This window comes from Chrysochloris asiatica, unplaced genomic scaffold, assembly GCF_000296735.1.
Source record: "Chrysochloris asiatica unplaced genomic scaffold, ChrAsi1.0 scaffold00346, whole genome shotgun sequence".
In the NCBI taxonomy this organism is placed as follows: domain Eukaryota; kingdom Metazoa; phylum Chordata; class Mammalia; order Afrosoricida; family Chrysochloridae; genus Chrysochloris; species Chrysochloris asiatica.
This window is the reverse complement of record NW_006408864.1, coordinates 620,599-633,813: the sequence shown is the minus strand read 5'-3', so window position 1 is coordinate 633,813 and position 13,215 is coordinate 620,599. Positions and strand designations below refer to the sequence as shown.

The window sequence follows — 13,215 nt, the reverse complement described above, 5'->3', positions numbered from 1 at the left end:
GATTTACACCCTCGGAAACCCTGTACAGGGTCGCTATGGGTCGGACCCGACTCGATGGCACTTAACAACAACAACAACAACAAGCTGCCTGAGGATGGGGCACTTATTTGAGCAAATACTGAATGAAAGTTTGGTTTTAGGTACCTCTTTTTTCAGTACTCATTTCCTTTTCCTTCTTGTTTCTTTTCCTCTTTGTTTATCTTTAGCTAGTTGTTAGTGATCCAGAGACACTTGCCTGACTTCACCTTAGTGTGTCATATCTCCTTCCAGCAGCTTAGATTTGAGTCCTCTACTGTCTAGTTCTTGGTTTCCCTCATACTTCAGCATCCACACACCAGCTTATCTTCAGAGCTGTAAGATACCGGATTGCCTCCCAGAATGTCCCACTGGGCTGCAGTATGAGTAGTCAGATGCCCCGGGATAGAACAGAGCCCAGGTAATCTTCTAAGGTCTCTGCGTGCCTTAATGTTAGACTACTGACCTTTGCCTGCTTTGGATGACAAAGGAAGTCATTTAGTTTAGAAATGTGCTGGAGGTGGGGAGGGAGGCGGGACAGGCTGAACCTTCCTGTTGGGGCTGCACTAGCCACAAGGCCAAATAAGGGAGTGTACGCCTCCTCTGTCTGTATTAAAGTTCAGAGTGCAGTGTGCAAAAGTGGGACTTGGTTTTCAGAAGAGATAAGCTATTACCCAACCTTGGTCAAGTTCCAGCAGCAAAGACTCTGTGTAGTCTGCCTTTGCTCTGGGGGAGGGAAGGAAGACTTTCACCCACCAGCATTCCCTGCCAGAGCTTAGTGACCATAAAGCATTTCCCTGACTTTCTGGACAGACTTCTAAAGAGTGCTGGCCAGGCGAAATCATTAAAATGTGTAGGGAAAACGGAACAATCAGAACGGAATAATGAGACTGTTCACACACTGTGAAGACTCACCAATGCCACTGAACAAACAACTTGGGTAGAAATTGTTGAATGGGAACCTAAACTGCTGTGTAAACCTTCATAGCAGACACAATAACCTGTTTGTTTTTTGTTTTGTTTTGTTTTTTTTTTTAATTCACAGGAAAGGCAGGAGGATATCCAGCAAGTAGGGAAACAAACATACTTTTAATGAACTCTTAAGGGGCCTAGAGGCCTAGCTTGTTTTGGTATTAGCACTGTTTGCTAAATACACCCAGAAAAGGGGTTGTCAGGCTAATATGTATTATAACAAAAGATTGGCAAGAATCAGCTTCCTCTGTTATGTTTATTTCTAAAATACCAGTATTGTTCTCCTCAGAGTTTAATCCTGTCATCTCCTGGAGGTGCTTCATATGCCTCAAACTACAGGTTAAGTGTGCCCTAAACAAGCCATGGAGGCCTGGTGTGGTGCTGTAGGTTAATGCACCTGACTGTAAGATCTGTTTGAACAGCAAGGTTGGCCTGGCCGTTCAAGCTCACCAGTCGCCCCTCGGTTGCTATGAGTCGGAACCAACTGGACAGCACTTACAACAGCACTTACATGCTGCTACCTCCCCCTAGAATTCCTGCCTCCTTCCCTGCCCCTCTCTCCTTTCTCTAGCAAATGCTTTCTTACCCAGCAGCAGCCCAAACCTCAGCACCACTGGCCTTTCCCAGCACCCTTCTCCACACAGCTATCTGGCTTTCATTTTGCATTTCTTGGTTCTGAGAGGCAGAAGGAATATGTAGATAGTTTGCATTTCTTACTTTGTATATTGCCTATTTTCAATCTTACATCAGTTGCCATGACTTGTATTCATGTTTGTATCCCAAAAATGTAGCACAGGGGGCTGGTTGAGGACCTTTCTTTCCTGTCAAGTCTGTGCAGACTCCCACCAACCCCAGGCTAGACCAGTCGGACAGATCCTCCTATCAGGCCCGCTCTACACTTCTTGCTTTCTGCCCCAGAGTTTCTCTGTGCTCAGAATCTAAGGTGCCCAAGGGTGCACAAACCTGAAGTAACACCCTATGGAGTGAATCTTTGTGGAAATGGGCGCTGTGAATTAGGAGCCAGCAGGTAAATACCTCCCTCTTTCTCCTCCTGGACGGCGTGTGCTTCTGAGATGCTGTTCATACAACTCAGTCAGTCTTGTAAGAGCCAATACCCTTAAGCTGGGCTCTTCCTGCTTCTCTTCCTGTCACTCCTGCTCCCAGACATCAGACATAAGGCTACATAAAGTCTCTGCTTTCTGGGGAATGGAGGTTAGAATATCTGGAGCCTTGAATACATTCTAGAAGTTTCTCTTACACACTTACTTTGTTTTTAAGATTCAATTCCTTTATTTTAACATGCTTGTATTTCTCTGGCATTTGAGTCTCACTCTTTTTGGCTGAAAAGTCAAAAGCAACTTTAAAGTTTAGTAACTGTATTTCTTTTCTGGTATACATTAATATGCTTTGCCTTTTGCATGTGTCTGTACTGGCTTTGCTTTTATTTCAAACATGAAACAAACAAACAAAAAAGCCCTCTTGTATTTATCTTTAGCATTTTTCATAAACCACAGTTTAGGATGTTAGAAAAAGTGCTCCATGGTACTTCACAGAAAAATATAAGTCTACCTCTGTGCACACAGAAAGTAGTGTCTCTGCCTAAAGCTGATCTTAAGGAGCTCTGGTAGCGTAGTGGTTATGAGTCGGGCTGCTAACCTCAAAATCAGCAGTTTAAAACTACCAGCCTTTCTGCAGGAGAAAGATGAGGCTTTCTGCTCCCATAAAGATTTACAGCCTCGGGAAACCCCATACAGGGTCATTATGAGTAAGAACCAACTCCAAGGCACACTACGAAGCTAATCTTGACCTTTACAAACTCTAATTATTTCCTTTGGGTAAATTTCTGGACGTACTAGGTCAGAGGGCATGGATAATCACACACTGCCAAATTGCCTTCTGATTGAGATTTAGTCATTTTAACTCACACTAGTCTTTCTCTTCTGTACTACAGCTTTCTTGCCTTAATTTTACACTTCTTTGATTCTGAGAAGAAAGAATATATGTTGGTAATTTGCATTTCTTTCTTTTTATTTTCCTGTTTTTACTTTTAATAACCAGTTGCCAGCAAGTCAACTCCAATTCATGGTAACACTATGTCAGAATAGACCTGCATTCCTTAGGTTTTCAGGAATTCATTTTTCAGAAACCAGTTACTAGGGCTTTCTTCCCAAGGACTTCTGGGTGAAGTGAAATCTCCAACCTTCTGGTGAGCAACCAAGTATGTTTGCACTACAAATTGTGCAAAGTCCTCACACTTCCTTTGGTGAATGACCTTGGACTTTCGGCCTTTATATTCGTAGTTCTCCTTTTCTAGTTTCTTATCAAAAAACACCACCTGACTGAAGTGTAGAGTGATGAAGTAGAAAAAAGGCCCCTCATTTGTCTCTGATTGAGAAGTCAAGCTCCACGTTGTGATCTTGTTAGATCTTTCACAGTGTGTTTCAGTGAGGTCTTCTTTCTGCCCCTCAGCAACAAGCATAGCACAAGCTCCCCAGGTATTGTGTGGGAACTTGTGTATTGATTTCTGGTAATTTTATGTTTATAAATCTTAATTCTTTAATGAAATCTAAGTACTTTAAGAATAGGGACCCCTCACCCCTTACAATTCCTAATACAAAACTGGGCCCAGACCTACTAGAGCTAGGAAGAACTTTGCACCTGATGGGAGAAGGTATTCAAGTTGTACTTCTCCTTTTCAGGGCTTTTCCAGATGACCCAAGTGTGCAGTGGGACACAGAACACGTGGCCAGCGCCCTCCTCCAGCACATGGAAGCTAATGATATCAACCTGGTAAGAGAGCCCCCTCCTTGACAGGAAAGCCTGGATTCTAGTCCACCAGTTGGTTTGTGCCAACTTTGCTATGGCTGTCCTCACATCCCCATTCTCTAGGCACACTCAGGAAACCAAAACCTCTAATGCACTCTTTTCACAGGACATGGTTTAGTTACCTTTTAGATAGTTTTGAGACTGAGTAAGTTGATTATCAGTGCTCAAGTAAAAACAGGATTTTTCTAAGTTACCATCCCCACTCCCCTACCTCAGTCACTAGGAGACTGCACCATGACTCATTTGTATAGAATTTTGCCCTTTATCAAGCATTTTCACATTTAGAGAATCATTTCTACTGTAGAGCTAAGTGTTTATATAGTTTTCACTTTACAGTGAGGAAATCGAGGTTTTCAGAGGCACCACAGCTTGCGCAAGTAGACATGTGATAAGTCTAGGATTGTAATCCTCAGTTTCCCATTTCAAATAATAACATGTACTGGTGCTGTGTTATAGGATAAGCACTGGACTGCTGACCTCAAGGTCTGCAATTCAAACCCTCTAGCCAATCCTTGGAAACCCTATACAGGGTCTCTATGGGTTGGAACCAACTCAACAACACTTATCAACAACAGGGAGAAAATGTTAGTCACAATCAGAACAGCACCATTACTCTAGGGAAAGACTTTAGGAGATTCATATATACCTGCAAAGGCTATCCGCATCAGTTGTAGCTCTGCTAGGATCAGCAATCCTGTTTTGGCCTATTGATTTTAAGGCCTGCCAAGAAGCCGTATACATCTCAAAAAAATGAAATAAAAATCCTTCAAGACTTATTACCTAAAAAAAAAGAGTTAATACCTAGATGATTCTAGGGAAACAAAACAGGCTCTCTGTGGTGGTGCATTCGTCACTTTTGGGCTAGTGATTCCTTCATGCTTTAATGTCTAGTAAAGTTAAGGACAAAGTCTTCCTATGGAACAAGCGGATATCACCTCCTGCTATTTCAATTACTTTAAAGGCAAGACATTTCCTCTGGACAGTTAAAGATTTCCTTTCAGTTGACAAAACACGGAGCATTTCCTCTGTTTTTGCATACACTAAAAGATCTGAAAGCCACTCTTACTATCCACTCTTAATATTCCACAGGAAAATATTTTATTTTAGTATCTCGATTCTTAGTAGCGTTCTGATGTTTTCCAGTTACCTTATATATGAATGTCTTTCCAGTAAATTTTTAGACAGTCATCATAATAAAAATACTTTAGAGTCTTTACTATTTATGACAACATACTGTCAGAATGTTATATTTATAAGGTATATTTAAACAGATTTTCTTTTTATATAAAAGTTTTACTTAATTTTCTGGTCAATATAACCTTTAATAAAACTATTTATAAAACTAAAAAAAAAAAGAGTTGATAAGTAAAAATCCACAATTTAAACTTCATTCAATTGCTAAAGTTTTAAAAATGCAAATCCTCCTAACAGAGAAACAGATTAAACTTTCAGCAGGGATGAATTCACTGAATAAATTGATTTATTAGATCCTTCTTGAGAGCAGATTTTCACTGATATATTGTTCAGGCCACTTTTACTATCAAGTAACAGAAATACTACTAAAATGTAATACATACAGACAAAAAGGACTCCCAAACTGACTCACTGTCATCACTGAAGGTCTGAAATACAGGTGGGCCCCTCCTCTTCTCCATCTTGCTCTGTGCCTTGTCTTTATTCTTTCTTCTGGCTGGAGAAGGAGTCACAAGCAGCTTGCAGGCTTACAACTCCAGCTTCTTCTTCCCAAAGGACCTGAACATGAAAGTGGTCTGGTTAGACTCATGGGCTTAGGGGTCAAATGACCCATCCTTGCTACCTGGGCTTGCCTTGACACTCTGCCCTTCTGCCCAGCCCACAAAGTCAGGACTTCTCTGAGATCTACAGCCCCAGTACCTGGGCAGAGCTTACCTTCAGGAAAGCCTGAAGTAAAGTATTAAGGTATTGATGTATACTACGAATCGGGCTGCGAACCTTAAGGTCAGCAGTTTGAAACTGCCAGCTGTTCCGCGGGAGAACGATGTGGCTTTCTGTTCCCGTAAATATTTACAGCCTCGGAAACCCTGTACAGGGTCACTGTGAGTCGGAACCAATTCCACGGCACATAGCCACCACCACCACAGCACCCTTACACATCCCATTCTCTTGGGAGTGCTTCTTCAAAACCAGTATCCTTATGTACCCCATTCTCTTGGGAGTAGCTTCTTCAACACCACTTCCTACCCTACTCCAGTACATAAAAACTGTTTTCACCCCAGTAACTTCTGCTTGAAGGATAAACACCCATCTTGGAATTCAAGGCCCTGTTTGATCTGAATAGTGGGGAACAGAGTTGGTCTTTGCTGGGGGATAAATTTCTTTCTCAGATCATGATGCATGATGCAACTTGACCTTAGCTCTGAACATCCTGGGGTAAACTGACAGCTCTGCAAGCCATCCTTGCTTTTAGGAGAATCTCCCAAGTTTGTGTCCCAGAAAAGGGATTTGTGGTCTTGGCCCACACCAAGACCTTATTTGCCAAGGTGCCTTCCTTGATTCCTTCAACCTGTTTGGGGTCCCTATAGTATTTCCTGTCTACACTGTGCATATAGCACATGCTGCTGTTTATTCTTTAATGTTTAGTCTTTGCCCTTGTCTTCTGAACTAGACTGTAAGGTCCATGAAGGCAAGCACTATACCATGTCATGCTTTATATCTCTAAGAACTAGAGCAGACCCCCAAACAGTGCTTGTCACAAAACTGCTGTTAATTCTCAATTGTCACCTTCCCTGAGTGGCGTTTTTTTCCTGTGTGCTGAACTACTCAGATTCATTCAAGTGATGATCAGGATAATCTTGGATTTATTTATTAAAACAAGGAAATCATTTTAAGGAAGTTTTGTATTAATTACTTACTTTTGATACGCCTTACTGTTAATCAGAACACTTTCAAGTTCTCAAAGTGTAGTTAGTGATCACCACCCCAGCCTATGCTGTCATGCCACAAGAAACATCCAGGACCATACTAATGATGTGACAGCATCACCATAACTGGCCATAATCGATCTAAGAATGGATGATAAAACTACAATTGAAGTGTTGAGTTTATTCTGAACTCTCTGTAGGATGGTCTGCAGAAAAATCACTTGTTGAAATGCACTTTCAAACATTCCCTGGAAGGCCAGGGATGAGAGATTAATAGGAAACAGGTGAAAAGTCACTTAATGGCAGTATTCTGGGGGCTGCTACACAATTCTGTGGCGTACCCTAGGTACCTCTTTCGGACCTAAGTACTCTTAGTATAATTAAAGAAGGTAAAACAACAACACGAAACCATAGACAGATGTGAGCAGCACAGAGGCAGGCCATCAGAAGATAGTACTTGTGGTGGTAGCTAGTGTGCTATGGCGTCGATTCTGACTCATAATGACCCTGTACAGGGTTTCCGAGGCTGTAAATCAAATTGCTGACCTTGAGGTTAGCAGCCTGACTCGTAACCACTGCGCTACCAGAGCTCCTTCCGTGAGAAGATAGTGCTTTGAAAAATGTAAAGCTCCCTCTATAGAAACCTGTGCAGGGGTTGGTTGTGTCTTCTATAGGTAGGCTAAGTTCTAGGCCCTAACCTCATTCTCTTATTCAAGAAGTATATTGAATACCTACTATGTAATATTCACTATATGCTGTGAACTAGGAATACAGTCATAAGCCCAACACTAATCCCTGTTCCCTTAGAACAGAATTTCTCAACAGTGACACTATTGACATTTCAGGCCAGAGAATTCTTTGTTATGTAGGGACTGCCGGTACACTGTAGAATGTTTCTCAGTATCTCTGGGTATTAGATGCTACTAGATGCCAGTAGCATACATAAACTCACCCCAGTCATCACAATAAAAATGTCTCCAGACATTGCCAGATATTCTTTGGGCAAAATCGCCCTCAAGTGAGAACTACTGTTGAAAGAAACCAACTCCTTTTTTTTTAAAGTTAAGGTCTGGTTAACATTTCATTTCAACAAAGATTTCTACAGTTTTAAAAAAGTATATGGAGGTTTGTAAAGAACTACAGGCACCACTGTTACCGTGTACAAATCTGCAAGTCCAGGGAGCTGGACACTATCTAATTTATCCCTCACTACAACAAAAAGAGGAGTCTTGGTATGGTGCTGTGGGTTAATGCACCAGACTGCAAAACCGTTTAAACTGCAAGGTCAGTGGTTCAAGTTCACCAGCTGCTCCTCGGAAACCCTGTACAGGTTGCTATGGGCCGGAATCGACTCGACGACACTTAACAACAAAAACAACACAACAAAAAGAAGGAGCTCTGGTAGTGTAGTGGTTACGAATTGGGCTGCTATTCTCAAGGTCAGCAGTTCGAAGCTACCAACTGTTCTGCGGGAGAGAGATGAGGTTCTCAGCTCCCATAAAGATGTACAGCCTCAGAAACCCTGTACAGGGTCACTATGAGTCAGAACCAACTCCACGGCACATAACAACAACAACAACAGAAAGAGGAGTCCTGGTGTGGTGCTGTGGGCGAATGTGTCAGACTGCAAAGTCGTTTGAACCTCAAGGTCGGTGGTTCAAACTCACCAGCTGCTCCTTGGAAACCTTATACAGGGTTGCTATGGGTCGGAATCGACTTGACAGCACTTAACAATAACAACACAACAAAAAGAAAGACTGTAAAATGTAGGATGAGAAAGAAACAAAGAACTTTGAAAATTTCACAATTGATGGAGCTGACACCACATGGCTTCAAATCTCCTTACCAAGGTGCAGAGCAATGGATTTCTTTTTATCTGGCCTTTCTGGTTTGGGGTTTATAATTCTGCCAAAAATTATTGGTTGAGTAACAGACTACCATGTGATTGGTCTATTTTACATTCCTTATAGGGATTGATCAATTTACTATGCAAATAGGGTATGTAAAATCACCCAATAGAATGAGTGACCAGAGGGGATAAGTCAGTTTGTGATCCTGTTTGACAGAACCACGCCTTAAAATTGTAAAGAGCTTCCATATATACAAAGGTAAGTCAAAAAGTATTGCTACTGTTCCAGTTCATGCATGCACAGAAACAAAATGTGTCTAACCATATTTCTGCAACCTGAAAGACAAGTTTTCTCAGACTTGTCTTAGTCTTGTTAAGGTGCCTTTTTGAAAAAAGGATGCTTTTTGTGCCATGGTGAAAAATGATTTTGAGGGCATGACTAATATCAAATTTTTAACAAAACTCAAATGGACATCTTCCCAAGTCATTGGAGTTTTACAACCAGTTTATGAAAATGCTGCCACACATGAAATAACAGTTTTAAGATGGATCAAGCATTTTAAGAAAAGTTGGCTTCCCAACTCATCCCCAAAGATGAGTCAAGAAAGGGAATACATCAGCCTCGAGAAAGAAGAAACTGGCTGAAGTCCAGAAACTGGTGAAAGAAAATCAAACAGGTACCATTGATATGCTAGCTAATGAAATTGAGATATCACATGATATGGTATTTTTCATTTTAGACGAACACCTTAGCCTTAGTAAACTTTCAGCTCAATGAGTGCCAGAAGTGTCACACAAAGATCAGCTAGCTCAAAGAACTTATCTTTCTATCAGTCTTTTAAGAAAAACTGAAGGTAATGAATGCAATTTTATAAAATGAATCATAAACAGGGTGAGTCGTGGATTTGCCAGTATAATCCAGAAAGCAAAGTACAATCAAAACAGTGAGTTCTGAGGGGATCTGTTGGGTCAGTTAATTTCAAGGCAGAGAAGTCATCTCAGAAAGTTATGGGGACTTTTTTTTGAGATTCCCAAGGGGGTGAGCTTGATAGAGTTTCTCAAACGACACAGGACAATCACAGGGACTTATTGGGAAAAAGTTTAAGACAATTGAAAACTACATTAGTGAGCAAAAGGCCAGGAAAGTGATGCCAAGGAATTTTCTACATCATGACAGTGCACCTGCTAATCTCCAAGGATAGCAAGGACCATCCTGTGAGAATTTTGTTGAGAAATCCTAACTCATCCACCCTAAAGCCCTGATTTTGCTCTGTCAGACATCTTTTTCTTGTAAACCTGTGAATTGGGTGAAGGTGTATAAGAGCAGATCATCAGCTCAGCATTTAACAAATCAAATACACTGTGTTTCCTTTCATTGATTACAATCCCCTTAGTGTAACAGCACTTATTCGACTTCCTCCCTGTGTTTATTGTTTCCATTCCTCCGTCTTTCCCAACCCTCTAAACTTTGAACTTGGGTAAATGCTGCCGTTTTGATCTCAAATGGTTGACCATTCTGTGGTGTGCATCCTCCCCTGGTGGTGGTGTTTCCCCTATCGAACCAAAAACTAAATCTACTGCCATGGAGTTGATGCCAACTCATAGCAATCCTGAATAGGATTTCTGAGGCTGAAAATCTTTATGGGAGCCAGTGGTAGATTTGAACTGCTGACTTTGTGGTTAGTAATCCAGTGCTTACTCTATAGCACTACCAGAGCCTCTTGTTCCCCCTGTAGACCTGTCTATTGCTTGGCTATAAATTGAACCATGAAGATGAGTTCACTTCCAGACTTAAAAGGCCATAGTTTCAGGGTTCCACCAGCTTCCAACTTTGTCGGGGTCCTGCCTCGACACGGGGGTTCGGTTCACGAAGTAGGGAGATCTGGCGGTGACAGAGATAGAGAAAGAATACACACAAAGACAAAACAAGAGAGACAAGAAGACACCCCGAGACTAGAGTGGATGTGACACTGGCGGGCAGGTCCTGGACTACGTGCATCGTGTCCCCTGCAGGCAGTAAAGCACCGCCCTGCAAACCTTAACGCACGCCTTGCCAGCTGTAATGCCTCGTATGCCAGCCATAACGCATGCGGGCTTCGGTCTGCGCCTCCGTTTTATTTCGGGGAGGAGCTTTACACAAAGGAAGGCGGGGTTTATTAAGACAGGGTACAGAAGTGAAATGTGATTAATCGTTCAAAACAGGACTCAATGATTTACAGGAATCAAATTCTAAAACATATATCACAAATTGTCTTGATAATCTAACATCCTTAATTTTCCACAACTTCAAGCAAATTTATACAGTACTTTACAGGTTCGAATCCCAGGGCAGCAACTCGGTTTCTCCAGGCTAATTAACATACCTATAGCACCTGATCTCAAATGGGGACAAGGTGAAAAGGATTTAAAGGAGTCCCGCTGTGTCAGCTGTCTGGCCAAGACTTGCAAGAGGAAGCCAGACACCTAGCTGCATGGTTTGCACCTGGGAGCTATCCTGGAAGGCTGACACTATTGTTCTTAGGACAAAACCACGGAATACGCCAATCTACTGAGTTAATTCCTTTGGAGAAACTTGCTTTTGGAACTTTTTACAGCCTCGGCTTTAGGAGCAGTGTTAATCTTAGTCCATGGATATCAAGGGCTCATGTATTAAGTTAATATCAAACATAACTGAATAATCTGATAAAGAAAAGCCATGTTTGCCAGGTGGCCAGAGAGTTTTCCTCAGAGAAATTTGTTCCCAGAACCTTAAGCACTGCCAATACAATGGAGACATTGAGAGGGGCACATAGGAAACCATTTTCTCAGAGGCTACAGTTACAGGGGTTCGAAGCATAGCATGAATAGGACTAAAGAGAATTACACAAAGCTAGTCCAACAGTGAGTTTGTAAAAGCCAATGAACCCCGGGATGTCCAGAGGTTACTTCCTTGAGCCCTCAGGGTCTCTGGCCAGCAAGTCGGAGTGCAGCCACGTGCTGGATTTTCGTCCATGACACTGGTCCTCAACACCCCAGTGCCTGCAGTCTGCAACACAACTAAAAGAATATTCTAAAGGAACATTTGAAACCCTCAAGGGTGCTAAAATTGCCATGTTGACATGGTGTAAATCAAAGAATGCAGAATTCTTCAGGGAAGGGCCAGAGAGATGGAAACACTGCCTTCAGAAGTGGATAGACATAGATAGGAAGGATATGTTGAGATATAATAACTTCACATTTTGATTTTTGTGTTTAATAAAGGTTTCTATGATTTTGTAGCAATACTGCAACCAACTCAACAGAAGTAGAGAGAAAGGCAATGAGAGAGAAAGGGAACCTTCTGAGAGAGCTGTAATGAAAACAAATGGCAGCAAGGTTGTAGAGCGACTAGAACCTTCATATACTGCTGGTGTAACTGTAAAGTGGTACAGCCACTGTGGGAAACAGTATGGTGCTTCCTCAAAAAATGTCATTTGACCTAGAGAAATAAGAGCCACAACACAAATAGATGTATTCACATCTGTGCTCATCACAGCACTATTCACAATAGCACAAATGGAATCAACCTAAATGCCCATCAATGGAACAATAGATGAACAAACTTTGGTACATACACATGATGGAATACTACTCAACATTAAAAAATAATGAATCTGTAAAACACTTAAAACATGAATGAATCTAGAGGACATTATTCTGAGTGAAGTTAGTCAGTCATTAAAGGACAAATATTGAATGAGACAAAGGAGCTCTGGTAGCGTAGTGGTTACAAATTGGGCTGTGAACCACAAGGTCAGCAGTTCGAAACTACTAGCTGCTCCATGGGAGAAAGATGAGGCTTTCTGCTCCCGTAAGGATTTACAGCCTTGGAAACCCTGTTCAGGGTCACTGTGGGTCGAATCGACTCGACAGCACTTAACAACAACAACAACAACTATTATGAAAAGTCAAGGAAAGGTTTTCTTTGAAAAAGAAGAAACATTCTTTGATGGTTACTGGGGGTGGGAGGGAAGCAGGAGTAAGTCACTGGCTGGAGGATAGATGTGTTTTAACTGGGTAAAAGGGAAAGGCAATATACAATAAGAGGGAGGTTGGCAACAGAATGATAAAGACATGAGACAATATGGAGAGGAGTGCAAGAGTTAAAGGTAACAGGTAAATAATGTAATTTACACAACTCTGCAATAGCAGTGATCTACAGGTAGATACATGGATAGATGGTTAGGCTGAATGGATGTGGGAAGGAGAATGGGTGTATACCCACAGATATTTAAAAGTTTGACAGAGGATATTTCTAAATGGGTATTTATTTACCTTTGAATGTGGTGGAACATATAGGGAGCCAAAGCTATAAAACTTAAACACTACCAAACACCTTGAGAGCACGATTCGCTGGACCTAGGGCTCAGGACCAAAGCCTCAAAGGACACCATGGTCAATTGGTGTAATATAATCCACAAAGACAATATTCTACATCTTGAATTGCATGTTTGATCAATTTCAGATTGAAGAAGTTGGTAGAATTCTTCTGTTTCATCCTCACTGGCTTTAGTGGTGGTTGTGTAAATTTGGATAATAGTGGTAGTAACTGGGCTTCCCTGTAGGCTCATGGATATGATCCTATCACAGGCAGCGTTTTACCTCATGACTGATCTGGATATGTTCTTTTTTTTT

At 41.6% G+C, this 13,215-nt stretch overlaps 1 protein-coding gene across 1 annotated transcript in view; it reads left to right on the top strand.

Moving 5' to 3' along the window:
* Positions 1–13,215, top strand: part of PIGL (phosphatidylinositol glycan anchor biosynthesis, class L) — an 80,670-nt gene that overhangs the window by 31,716 nt on the left and 35,739 nt on the right. The window contains exon 3 of the mRNA XM_006875905.1: positions 3,687–3,777. Within this exon, the coding sequence (XP_006875967.1) occupies positions 3,687–3,777 (91 nt within the window). The remainder of the gene's footprint in view (positions 1–3,686; positions 3,778–13,215) is intronic.